The 12,674-nt window shown below is 36.8% G+C and overlaps 1 protein-coding gene across 25 annotated transcripts in view; it reads right to left on the bottom strand.

The window, feature by feature from the left end:
* The window catches only part of ABI3B (ABI family member 3 binding protein), a 244,785-nt gene that overhangs the window by 117,590 nt on the left and 114,521 nt on the right, over positions 1 to 12,674 (bottom strand). For all 25 annotated transcript variants that reach the window (XM_011734009.2, XM_011734020.2, XM_011734013.2 and 22 more), the window contains exons 7-10: positions 9,412 to 9,460; positions 8,391 to 8,462; positions 7,726 to 7,818; positions 297 to 374 (exon numbers count right to left, since the gene is read on the bottom strand). In XM_011734009.2, the coding sequence (XP_011732311.2) occupies positions 297 to 374; positions 7,726 to 7,818; positions 8,391 to 8,462; positions 9,412 to 9,460 (292 nt within the window). The remainder of the gene's footprint in view (positions 1 to 296; positions 375 to 7,725; positions 7,819 to 8,390; positions 8,463 to 9,411; positions 9,461 to 12,674) is intronic.

The following is a 12,674-nucleotide window of genomic DNA, read 5'->3' as shown; positions in this document are numbered from 1 at the left end:
GGACAGCACCAAACTTGTGGTACAATGTTTTAAATAAAAATATTTCAGTGTTTAATAATTTTCATTTAAAGCAAAAAATACAGCTTCTGTATTACTTATCAGTTATGTGATTCAATAGTTCATTTTGCAGCTGTTGTTTTCCCAAATGTTAGAGACATGGAATCTCCTACTGTTTTGCATTTATGATCAAAATGAATTTCCTACTGGCTCTTTACTGAAAAAAAGGCTGCAGATTAGTATTTGAAAAAAAGCATTTTTTTCTTTTCTCAAGGTCAACAACATAGCAATCTCATTACCTGTCGTGGATCGTGCTGAGATTTTTTCAACCTCTGGTGTTTTAGATTTGGCAGGTAATGCCAAGGTTTCATTCTTAGCTAAAAAGTCAAAGAACAAACAATTTACCTCATTTGCAGCGTCCAAAAATACGTCCCTCAATGCATAATCAAGTAGCAGACTAAAAATCTAATCTTGCACTTCCTTCCCCACCAGCCAGTCAACAACTTTATTGTGTGTCTCTAGCAGGAACTAATATAAGTCTTCAAAATTCTTTCTTAGTAACCCTAGATAATTCTTTAAGATCTAAATTGTCATTGACGTGAAGAAAAAAAATCACAACCCAACACTTGGATACATCTCAAGTCATCTGATTGATAAATATAATTTCTAGAAGGCATAGGTTGCATTGCAAATGCTTCCTGGAATTTTATATTCAAGCAGTCCCAATTTTAAAAAATTAATCTATAGAAAATTTCCATTATTATACATGGTAAAAAATGTAATAAGTTATGACATTGAGATTTTAGAAAACCACAAACAACACACATAGGAAACTACACTATTTGAAAATATTTCTGGTGAAAAATTAAACAGTAAATTGTATTTGAGCCTCATATTGATGTAGATCGTCTCTTTTAATCTCTATGGGAATTCAGTACAAAGAATAAAATAATTTTTTTCCAGTTTTCCTCTTTATGCAACTATTTGAGAAACTTCCTTTTAAAATGTGGATGTTCTTTTTCAAAGAAAGAAAAGTAACATTTCTAAGGCTGTGTTCCCCAGCAATTATGGTATTCCCCATTTGAAAGGGTATAATTAGGATTAATTCTATTCAGTTATTTTCCATGTTGAATCATAATATCACCTGCTCATAATATTTTGAAACAGTCTAGTGGCATGAAAGAATTTATGCCCCTTTGGGATACCCTGATCATGCCACCTTGAACCGATTATATAATCCGACAGGATTTTTCAGAGTCCTAAGGCTATATAGAACTTAGATTTCTCAACTTTGGCACTATTGATATTTGAGGCTAGATTATTTTTTGGATGGGTGGCTGGCCTGTATACTGTAGGATGTTGAACAGTATTCTTGGCTTCTACCCATTGGATTCCAACAGTGCTCTCACAAACTTTTGGAATATTTTGTGCTCCGCAGATACCGTTCTACCAACCAAAAGAATCTCCAGGCAATTCTAAATATTCCCTAAGGGACAAAATTGCTCCCTGCTGAAACCTTTAATTGTCACACTCAAAATTCTTTGAACATTCATTTTATAATCTGTAGTTCACTTTATGTTTGTAAAGACCATTTTCTTCTTTTCTGTTAATGTGGGTTCAAAAATATTTATTTAATTCTGATGAGCTTGAAGACAATTAGAAAGTCATCTTTTCCCCAATGTTTATAGAAGCAAATCAGTTTTCAATCTCTACTTGATAAAGGCATACAACAGATTTCTAGATAGCTAATTCTCAGGAGTGATTTAAAATGCCACCAATAAGCGTCATAAATGATAATTTGCAATAAATTGTGTGTTTCTGAAGTTGCAAAGCATGTTTGCACAACGAAATATTTAATAGCATTGTTCAAATTAATTTAGCAAGGCATAAAAAGGAATTTTAAAAAAATCTAGCATAATTTTATAAATTCCATTTTTAAAACTTCTAAATTTTATCAATTTTCCTGACATCTTTTGTGTGAACAATTCTGATTGTCAACACAGAAAAAACATTCAGATCATGAATTTTTCAAGCACTCTGTTCCTATTACTTTCAACATGCACCATAGGAAGTTTTTTAAAATGTAAAATTATAAGGTTTCCTTTCACGATCTCTTGTCTTTCAGTGTCCTCTTCTCCTTCCAGGCCTCCTTCCTGATTAAGAATATCCCATGTTCTCAGTGAGTCCCTGGCTGACCTAGGATCTCTTATTATTTGTTTGTTTAATCATCCAGATCCTAGACTTTCACAGGCAATGCTCTCAATTTCTTTATTCAAAACATGTTCTTAGCTGGCAATCACATTAGCCTAAAATCAGGCTGTTAAGGAAAAAAGGCAAACTACCCCTTCCTAAGAGACATTTGTATTCTTTATATATTACTAATTCCTTTTACAGGCATATTGTTTTTTCTTCTTCCTTTTTTTTTTTTTTTTTTTTTTTGGCAGGGTCTCACTCTGTTACCCAGGCTGGAGTGCAGTAGCATGATAATAGCTCACTGCAGCCTCAAACTTCAAACTCCTGGGCTCAAGTGAAACAATTCTCCTGCTTCTGCCTCCCTAGTAGTAGCTGGAACTACAAGCACGTGCCACAGCACCTAGCTTATTACTATTATTATTTTGTAAAAATGGGATCTCACTATGTTGCCAGGCTGGTCTTGAACTCTTGAGCTCAAGTGATCCTCCTGCCTCAGCCTCCCAAAGTGCTGAGATTACAAGTGGGAGCCACTGCACCAGGCCATACTGTATATCTATAAATGATATTTTAGACACCAGATAACTTAGTAGATGGGAAGGATATTTGAATGGGGAACTCTTGATATATCAACCCTTGAGCATTCATCCACACTATCTGATGCACAACTGCAATCTTGGCAATAGGAAAGTAAAATGCAATCAGAACACAGCCTAAAACCCAGGAAATTCCTTTTCCTCTATTTCTTCTGTACATTTTTCCATCACAGTTGTTTCCTTTAATTTTTGGCAGGCTAGGTCTTGACTTTGGCAAACCCTTTGTATGTCCCTTAGGGATGTGTGTGTAATCCTAATTTTTTGTTTATATCTCTCATTATTCACACCATGTGTTCTTAGAACAAGCTATTATACTTCTTGATGTCCCATTATGAGCTCTGCTGGAATGAGGATGTTGTTTTTAGGATTTACTACCTCAAAAATACAGCTTTTCTGAGTTGCAGTGATAATTAACTTTAGGGAAGTTTATTTCTCCCTTCATGGCATAAAGGACTGTTTATGTCCACACTTTGCAAAAAACAGTGCTTCTGTGCAGCAAAGAAAGCAATAAACAAAATGAAAAGGCAGTCTATGCATTGAGAGAAAATATTTGCAAACCACATGTATCTGATAAAGGGTTAAGATCCAAAGTATATAAGAAACTTACACGAAATAGCAAAACAAAATAACACAACCACCCTCAACCCCAAATAACCTAATTAAAACATGGGCAAAGGACCTGAATAGACATTTCTCTAAAGAAGACATAAAAAATGGCTAACAGGTATAAAAAAAAAGTACTCAATGTCACTGATCATCAGGGAAATGCAAAATTAAGACCACACTGAGATATCACCTCACTTCTGTTAGGATGGGTATTAAGCAAAACAATAAAAGATAGGTGTTGGCAAGGGTGTGGAGAAAAGGAAATTCTTGTTTACTGTTGGGGTAGAAATTGTAAATTGGTCCAGCTATTATAGAAAATGGTATGAAGTTTCCTCAAAAAATTAAAAATAGAACTACCTTATGACTCAGCAATCCCTCTTCTGGACATACATCCAAAGGAAATGAAATCAGCACCTCATAGAGATATGTGTAGTCCCACATTCACTCCAGCATTGTTCACAACAACCAAGGTATGGAAATGATTTAAATGTTCATGGATGAACATATAAAGAAATTATGGTACACACACACTGGAGTATTATTCAGCCTTAAAAAAGGAGGTCCTGCCATTTGCAATAACATGGATAAACCTGGAGGATATTATGCTAAATGAAATAAGCCAAGCACAGAAAGAAAAACACTGCATGACTTCACTCATGTGGAATCTAAAAAAATCACATATATAGAGAATAAAACTGTTTATGAGGGATGGGATGCAGAGGGGGAAATAGAGAAATGTAGAACAGAGGGTAAAAAGTTGCAGATGCATAGGATGAATAAGACTATAAATCTAATGTAGAAAACAAGAATTATAATATTGCATATTGGAAAATTAAGATTTTTGGTACTCTTACCACATACACAAATGGTAACTATGCAAGAGGATGGATATTAATTTGCTTGAGTATAGGAACTATTTCACTATGTATACATATAAGAAAACTTCATGTTGCCTGCTTGAAGCATATACAGTAAAACATTTAAAAAATTTTTATACGTAGCTTTTTTTAAGAAACATGGTCTACTAAGTTGGTACATTTGTTGGGTAGGATTCTGCTTTGATTTATTGGACATTTTCAAACATACTGGCTATCAGTCTCTTCACTGTGTCATATGGTTTGACTGTGTCCCCACCCAAATCTCATCTTGAATTCCCACATGTTGTGGGAGGGACCTGGTGGGAGGTGATTGAATCATGGGGGCAGGTCTTTCCCATGCTATTCTCGTGATAGTGAATAAGACTCATGAGATCTGATGGCTTTAAAAACGGGAGTTTGCCTGCACAAGCTCTCTCTTTGCCTGTTGCCATCCATGTAAGACATGACTTGCTCCTCCTTGCCTTCCGTCATAAATGTGAGGCTTCTCCAGCCATGTGAAACTATAAGTCCAATTAAACCTCTTTGTAAATTGCTCAGTCTCGGGTATGTCTTTACCAGCAGGGTGAAAATGGACTAATACAGTGTGAAAGAAATTCTCCATGTGTTAAATTTACTATGCGTTCTATCTGTTATCATTAGCATCAATACTTTGTCTTGCTCTGTTGCCCAGGCTGGAGTACAGCAGTGCAATCAGAGCTCACTGAAACCTCAAACTCACAGACTTAAGTGATCCTCCTGCCTCAGCCTTCTGAGTAGTTAGGACTACAAGCATGTGCCATCATGCCTGGCTATTTTTTTTATTTTAATATTTTTTTAAAGATGGGGTCTTGCTAGATTACCTATGCTTGTCTTGCATTGCTAAGTCTCAACCGATTCCCTGGCTTCAGCCTCCCCAAGTGCTGGGGTTACAGACATGAACCACCCCATCTTGCCCCATGTATTCAATTTAAGATAGGCACTTCCCTCAAAAGCCAAGTTTAAAAACATATTTACTATTTTCATAGTTTTAATTACTTGCGTTTTACTATTTGCATTTAATTTTCTGTATTAAAATCATATTTAATTCTGGACTTTTAGTGAATCATATCAGAAAACCAAAACTAAAAACAAATCACAAGACAAAAATTCACTTTAATTCCTTAAAGAAAGCAAAAATGCTAAATTGGTATTATGGTAGCATGCAGGACTTTAAAACAGTTTTTAAAAGATTAGGAAACATCACTCAAGACTAAGCACTGAGTAACAGACCATGACATCTTCCAGTTCAAAACTGACAGCAATGGTCTGAGAAACGCCCCTGCTCATTTTCTGTCTCCTTCACAAACCCTGCTTTCTGTAGTTTTGATGGACACACTAGGGACCAAATCAATAAGAGATTACAAAAGATACAGTCTCTGGGCAGAGAACAGGAGAATGCAAGAGTCCCGAGCTTTACCTCTTCCAAACACAGATTCACTGAGGGAACTTAATTTGGAAGCATCCTGGCAGCATCACATTTACATGATGTAGGGTTGGGTCACAGAGTTTTATAGCTAAAGGGAGGTGATCAAGTCTGATGTACAAATTAAGAAAATGAAGTCCAGAGTTACTTACCTATTTTCTGGGAAGTAACTCACTCTAGAACTACTAGATATGACTATTTTAAAATAAAAATATAAAGATTGCACAAAATCACAAAGATATATTGGCAAATATTTTCATATCTTACTAAGATGTTGAACCATAAGTTTTGGAAATTTTCCCAAACTTATAACTGGATTGCCTCAGATCAGACAACCAAAAAATGAAAAAAGTTAACTTAAACTTTCAGGTAACACTATTTATGCAAAGTTAAATGTCTGGATATTTGAAAAACACATGAAGAGATACCAATTTCTTTTCAGGTTTTTTAAAAAAATTAAGTAGCTTGACATTATGTGGACAAAACTTCTAAACATCTCTACATGGCCCCATTCCCTAAAGAAGAAAACCGGAAACAAGAAAAACACATCAACATTTGATACCTCATTAGATATGATGTCTTTTTTCCCCCAATAAATCTCCAGGACAGGGAGGGAAAGGCGGAAAGAGGAAATGAGTTATTGGCTTGTGGGATCCGCAGTGTACCAGCAGCTACTTGTCAGGAACATCAAGGGCTTGTTCCCAGTGGATGTATGCTCTTGATAACAGAGAGATCACACCAAGCCCTGGCCTGACCAGAGGGTCTGCCCACCTAGGACCCCAGCCTATTGTCATGTTTCATGGTATTTTATTGAATTAAAAAATGTTCAGGTTATATCTTATTTATCATTTCTTCTCTCTCTCTCAAAGCCAAAAAAGAGGAAATATCAACAGAAGGGGACAGGTAAGGCCCCCAGTAAGGGAGGAGAAATTAAGTGCCTTATCTGAGGTCCCAGTATGAGCAGGTGCCATGTCTGGGTAACTCACCATCATAGCCCCCAGCAACTTGTGGTTCCAAATAGGGTAATGCTTAGTATTTGTTGAATGAATGTTGCCAAACAGGGGCTTGGGCCTCCGTTTCTTTATCCATACAATGTGCTGATTCAATCATATATTAAACATTAAAGTTCATAGCCAGTGCCTAGCTCAGGGAATACATTCTGTATTCTTAAGGCTTGTTCAATTTCTACTGCACTATTTCTTCCAAATTTATTAACAGCCCAAGGCATTCTCTAGAGACATTGGAGGGGTAGTTCTCAAAGTGTGGTTCCTATACCAGCAGTGTCAGTATCACCTGGAAACTTGTCAGAAATGCAAATTCTGGACCTACTGAATCAGTAATTCTGGAGGTGGGTGGGTGGGTTGGGGGGGGGTGGTGCAGCCGTCTTGGTGTTAAGCCCTCCAGGTGCTCCTGATGTTTGATCAAGGTTGAGATTCTCTGCTAAGAGACAATTCAGAGCCTAATTTGATACGCAAATGCAGCAACCAACTCAGCCCAGTGACCTCCACATTTATTCCCCGGCCCCCTTTTAAGTGGATTTTCCGTTTTTTTCTTTTACTGTTATGTTTTAAGGTTTTTTAAACACTGAACTCATAACCGGTTCTTTCTAGAAATAGGAAGCAATATCAATCTCAAGTAAATAATTCTAATGAACCTGAATTTCACATCAATTCTCATTGAAAATACCTAGTCGCCCCTTAATATTATAGTAAGTATAATTTAGAATTACTTTATTAGAAAATTATACATATATATTTATATTTTGAAGAATTTCATAAACATTCACTCTTATTTCATACATACAAATATACCTTATATAAATATGTACATATAAAATAACTATTTTCTTATGGAATGTTATTTATAATGAGTACCTCCAACACTCCAACCTCCTTACCTCTACTTTTTTACTTTTAGATCCTCAAACAGCTCATTTGCAAGATTCTTTGGATCTACTAAGAATATCGTGCTAGTACTCAGTCATTGCAAAGTTTAAATACAAAACTTTTCTGCTTACCTAATTGTGTCTTGAGTGCATCTGAAATCTCAAACATTAGGGATGCAGGAAGTTTTACAGTAGTTTCATTAAGACCTGGAATAATAAGATGGACTGCAAGAAAATAGATGTAAATAAGATAAGGGGAAGAAAGTGCATCATGACATAAAATGAAGCTCAGCACATCAGATACTGCAAACTATGAAGCGTAGCACTTATTTTGCTTAGTAAATTTTAACCCAAACTTTAAAACATTGGAAAAAATACGACCATACGTTTTAAATAGAATGTTTTTCATATTTAACCAAACTACTAAAATCCTCTGGCTTTTAACCCATAGACTCAAAATGTAAAATGGCTGCTTAAGATGTGTGGTGAACAATGATCATTATCAATAATAATGATTTTTAAAAGAGCAGTTCGGTCCACTCTGTGGGGCAGGTAGGACAGGTGCCATCATTCCCACTGCACACGTGCTAGAGCTATCTCTTTAACACGCCAAGATAAAGATAGCGTGGCTTGGCTCCTAGCCTGGAATGGACACCAGCCACGATGCTAAACAGTGAAAGGAAGTGAACCACACCAATTAAACAGAACTACTCACACTGCAAAACTCCAGAAAAGCCCTATTCTCAAAAGATAGTCCGATTTGCTTAATCTAGGCATAGATTTCAAGATCCACTCACCTAGTATCACTCCTCCCAAGGGAGCTTTTTCTGGGGATTTAGTTGAATCCTTGTGAGTAACATTCTGAATCACTGTTGAAATACAAACAGACTGTGTGAGGGGGTGGGAAATACGAGGCAGTAAGAAGCTAGTAATGTGAAGTCATCTGTGCTGGAAAAGCCTTGATCTAACTTTATTAATACAAAGCAACTCAGTGGGCTGGCTATGTAGCCAACAGAAGGGTTGGAAGGCATATCTTACCTTAACACCTGTGCCTTTAACTAATGAAAGGCTATTATTCTATCATAAGGTGTTCCTTTCTAATTACTGGAAAATTTTCTTCCTAACTCTATTCTCTGAAGCCTTCCTTTAGTACTAGCACAAAATGAGGTGACGACCCAGCAATAAAAGTTTAGAAAACTTATTTTCTCAAAGCAGAGTCTTTGAGTAATATCAACACTGACTCTGTTTTGAGAATACACTTGGGATGTTGTGTTTTCTGAAAATGAAGAACTATTTTTTTAAAGGCTCTGTCCCTTCTACCAAGAAGCTTTCTGGAAATAATAGATTTTAATAATTTGAAAAACCAGAAGCCAAAACAAAAACAATCAGATACTGAAGTGAAATGGCATTATAATTCTGGAAATCTGGACGTCTTTACTTTCCTTAAAGTGACCACTAAATCAGCTTTCATTTTCATTCATGAAAATATCCTATCAATGGATTTCTTTGGGTATGACAACTTAATCCTGGGCAAAGCTCCACATATTTAACTTGTTTTAAAAAATTTAATACTTGTGATGGTTGCTTTGTCCTTAGTTGTCTGACCAGTGTGACCAACCCAAGGCTTGGCATATTGGTAAAAGAGCCAAAATTATCCATTAACTTCCAATTTACTAGACCATTATGTTTTCTTTGAGCTTTTTCTAAAAAAAAAAAAAATCAATAAAAAATTTGAGAAAATTTGTGCCATGTTTGATTACCTTAGTTAAAAGTATATTAAAGATTGCTCTAAATACATTTCCAGAGCAGACAAATTACCTTGCTTGATGATTGTTATTGGGATTAGCTTCCTTGGGACATATGCTGGCTGAAAAGAGAAGAAGAAAGTCAGCTTTTCAGTCACTGTGAATCACTTTCTGTTCTTTAAAACATATCAGAAAACTGGAAGTAGCCCTTTCTTGTCTTCAATGAAGTCTCCTGTGACGCTGCTTTAATAGTTGCTGGTGGTGGGGCATGGTAGCTCACGCCTCTAATCCCAGCACTTTGGGAGGCCAAGGCGGGTCAGACCAGCCTGGCCAACATGGTGAAACCCCCATCTCTACTAAAAAAAAAAAAAAAAATAGCCGGGCATGGTGGCAGGCACCTGTAATCTCAGCTACTCAGGAGGCTAAGGTAGGAGAATTGCTGGAACTTGTGAGGCGGAGGTTGCAATGAGCCGAGATCGTGCCATTGCACTCCAGCCTGGGTGACAACAGCGAGACTCCATCTTAAAAAAAGTTGCTGGTTAGATTGTTAGTACATCCATCTGCCTCTACTTTATTGGATTCACTTGGTTTCCCTCATAAATATCCCAAGGTTTGACAGAAGCAATTTCTTCAGAACTCCCATTAGTTCACTTTACTTAGAAACTGCAAGGGAAAGAAACCAAATCTTCTGTATTGAATATTAGTTTATTTTCATTACATTTGAGATATGACACCACCAAATTGTTTTACAGTTCCTCTCAAAAAGATGCTAAGCTACCTATTATCTTTGAAAACCCATCAAGATCAATTGTTTGAGTGTACCCAGTTGCTGCTGCTGCCGCCGTTACTACAGCTACTACAACCACCATGAGCTCCCAACACCAAGCACTTATTGCTCAAGAAAGCAGAGCAAGGACTCCGATCCAAACATTTCTTATTCCACAGCCTGTACTTTCAACCATTCTGCACATGTTTATACACAAGGGACCTCAGAATCAGAAGGATGTATCCCAGAGGACTCTGCTTCCTCTCTTCACCCAAATTACCTTAGAAGTCCCACAGGAGGTTCTGATGTCATAAAGGAGCCTGAATTAGCGATGGGTGTAGACTTTAAAGCAGAGTCATTGCTAGATATAATCATGAGGCCAAGGATAAGACAGACTAGAGGGACACAGGGCAGGTGAGCAGAAAGGCAGAAAATTGTATACAGGAGAATTAGAGTTGAGCTGAAAGGGCAAGATTGATGTCCACTTTTTGATACTTGGTTTAGCCTGTATACATGATACAGCTATGGCGGTATGACATATACTAGACCTGCTGATCATCAAGGAGGTGCTAAATATGAGCTGCTTACCACATAGGTGTTTACCTGATTACCAAATCCCTTACAAGGGCAAACACCTAGTAGTGAGCAAAATATACTTTTTGACATACTACCATTTTCATAAGTGATATACCCCTGGTAAAGAAGGGACAATACACCAAGCTTACTGTTGGCTATTTTTCTTGTCTTAAGGTTCTTATGTTCTAAAAAATCACAACAAATAAAAGTTTACTATCCTCAGATTATTTTTTAAAAGGGGTGTCTGCATGCATTGACTCAATGATTTCCTCCTTAGCAACCCAGCCTAAGGAATTAATCAAAGACAGTGTTTATTATCATAATTTAAAATAAATTTATTATCCAAAAGTAGAGGTTTTATTCAATGATAGTTCAAAAATTTCACTTGTATTTAACAAAATGGAAAAATGCAGAAGATAAATAAGTACAAAGGATACAAATTTGCATGCACAGTATAACCCAATTTTATAAATATGTGTATAGAAAAGAGGCCAGAGGGAAATAAATCACCATTTCCTTAAAACAGTGAGTTCTTGTAAGCCAACATTAGTTTCATTTTGTGTAACTTTCTATATTTGCCAAATTTCTAATAAGGGCAAATTACATTTGTAATCAGAAAAAGTTATTTTAATCAACAATCTGTTTAACTACCACATATGCTTCTGTATGGCAACTGAGCTCATACACTATCGATAACTAGAGGAATGATGCAGATATAATTTAGACATACTCTTTCTTGGCAACAGGAGAGAAATAGTAGGAAGATAAGTATAACTTTCAGTGGGGGACAAAAATTACCAAACTCTCAGCTTTGCAGTTACATGGGCAGGAGGATCCCTTTTGGCTTTATTATAAAAAAAATTAAATGTGAGCACTGCACAGAAATCCTTCCCCAGGGGAGAAAAGCTAGGCCCACCCTTGGCACTCTGCACTCACGAGCCCACCTTAAGAGAAGCCCCAGCAGCTCCTCTGCCTGCACTGTCTAGTTCTCACCTGCCCTGCTCCAGCAAAAGAGTTACCAGCATATAGCCTCTAACTCCTCTGAGAATTTTTATTTGTCCATGTTAAAACAACTTGTATTTTTTGCTATTTTTAAAATCATTTCTTTTTTCATAATTGTATCTATTTCTGGGGTACGATGTGATGTTCTCATCTAAGTGCACAAGGCAGGATGATTAAACTAAGCGAATTACTATATCCGCCTCCTCACTTTTACCGGTCATTTTTTTCTGGCGAGGCATTTGAAATTTATCTTTAGCAATTTGGAACTATACATCAATAGTAACTATGGTCACCCTGCCGTGCAATGGCACTGTAAAGCTTACTCCTCCTGTCTAACTGAAACTTCCTACCCTTTGCCAATATCTCCTCACTGCCCCCTTGCCCCTCACTCTCTGGTAACCACCATTGTACTCTCTGCTTCTATGAATTTGACACTTCTAAGACTTTTAAATGCTTGGCGTGGCAACCTTCAACTACACGGGAGCTGCCGGGCAGGAGAGCCACGTTTTTTTTCTATGTACCAATTATCATTTTTGTTCGGGCTGGGGCTGCAGCTAGAGGCATTTGAATGGCCTGTCCTCTATTTGCCCTGTCACTTAGTGCACGTTTTGTTGAACGCGAAGTTTTTCCAAGATACTTAACACATTAGAGCAGAAAAGCCTACATGTTGCTGTGCTGACTGAATGGCATTATACCAGTTTAATTTTCCTTGTTGTAATGATTTGTTTTGAACAAACAATTTTTTGAGAAGGACAAATGGAAAATATTCTGCTATTCACATGAATGGAACAAAGTTTCTGAGTTCTTACTCCAGTGTTCAGTTGAAGTGACAAGAACATATGTACAATATGTGCTGCCAAAAATTAAAAAATCATTTAGCTGCAGAATGCAATTTTGTTTTCTAGGCCTAGAAATGCTCTCCTGCTTAATCCACAATCCAAAGACGCACAAGGACTGTACTAATGAGCAAACAGCTGCGTCTCTACAGGTGT

Source organism: Macaca nemestrina, chromosome 2, assembly GCF_043159975.1.
Source record: "Macaca nemestrina isolate mMacNem1 chromosome 2, mMacNem.hap1, whole genome shotgun sequence".
In the NCBI taxonomy this organism is placed as follows: domain Eukaryota; kingdom Metazoa; phylum Chordata; class Mammalia; order Primates; family Cercopithecidae; genus Macaca; species Macaca nemestrina.
This window is presented reverse-complemented; position numbering and strand designations above follow the sequence as displayed.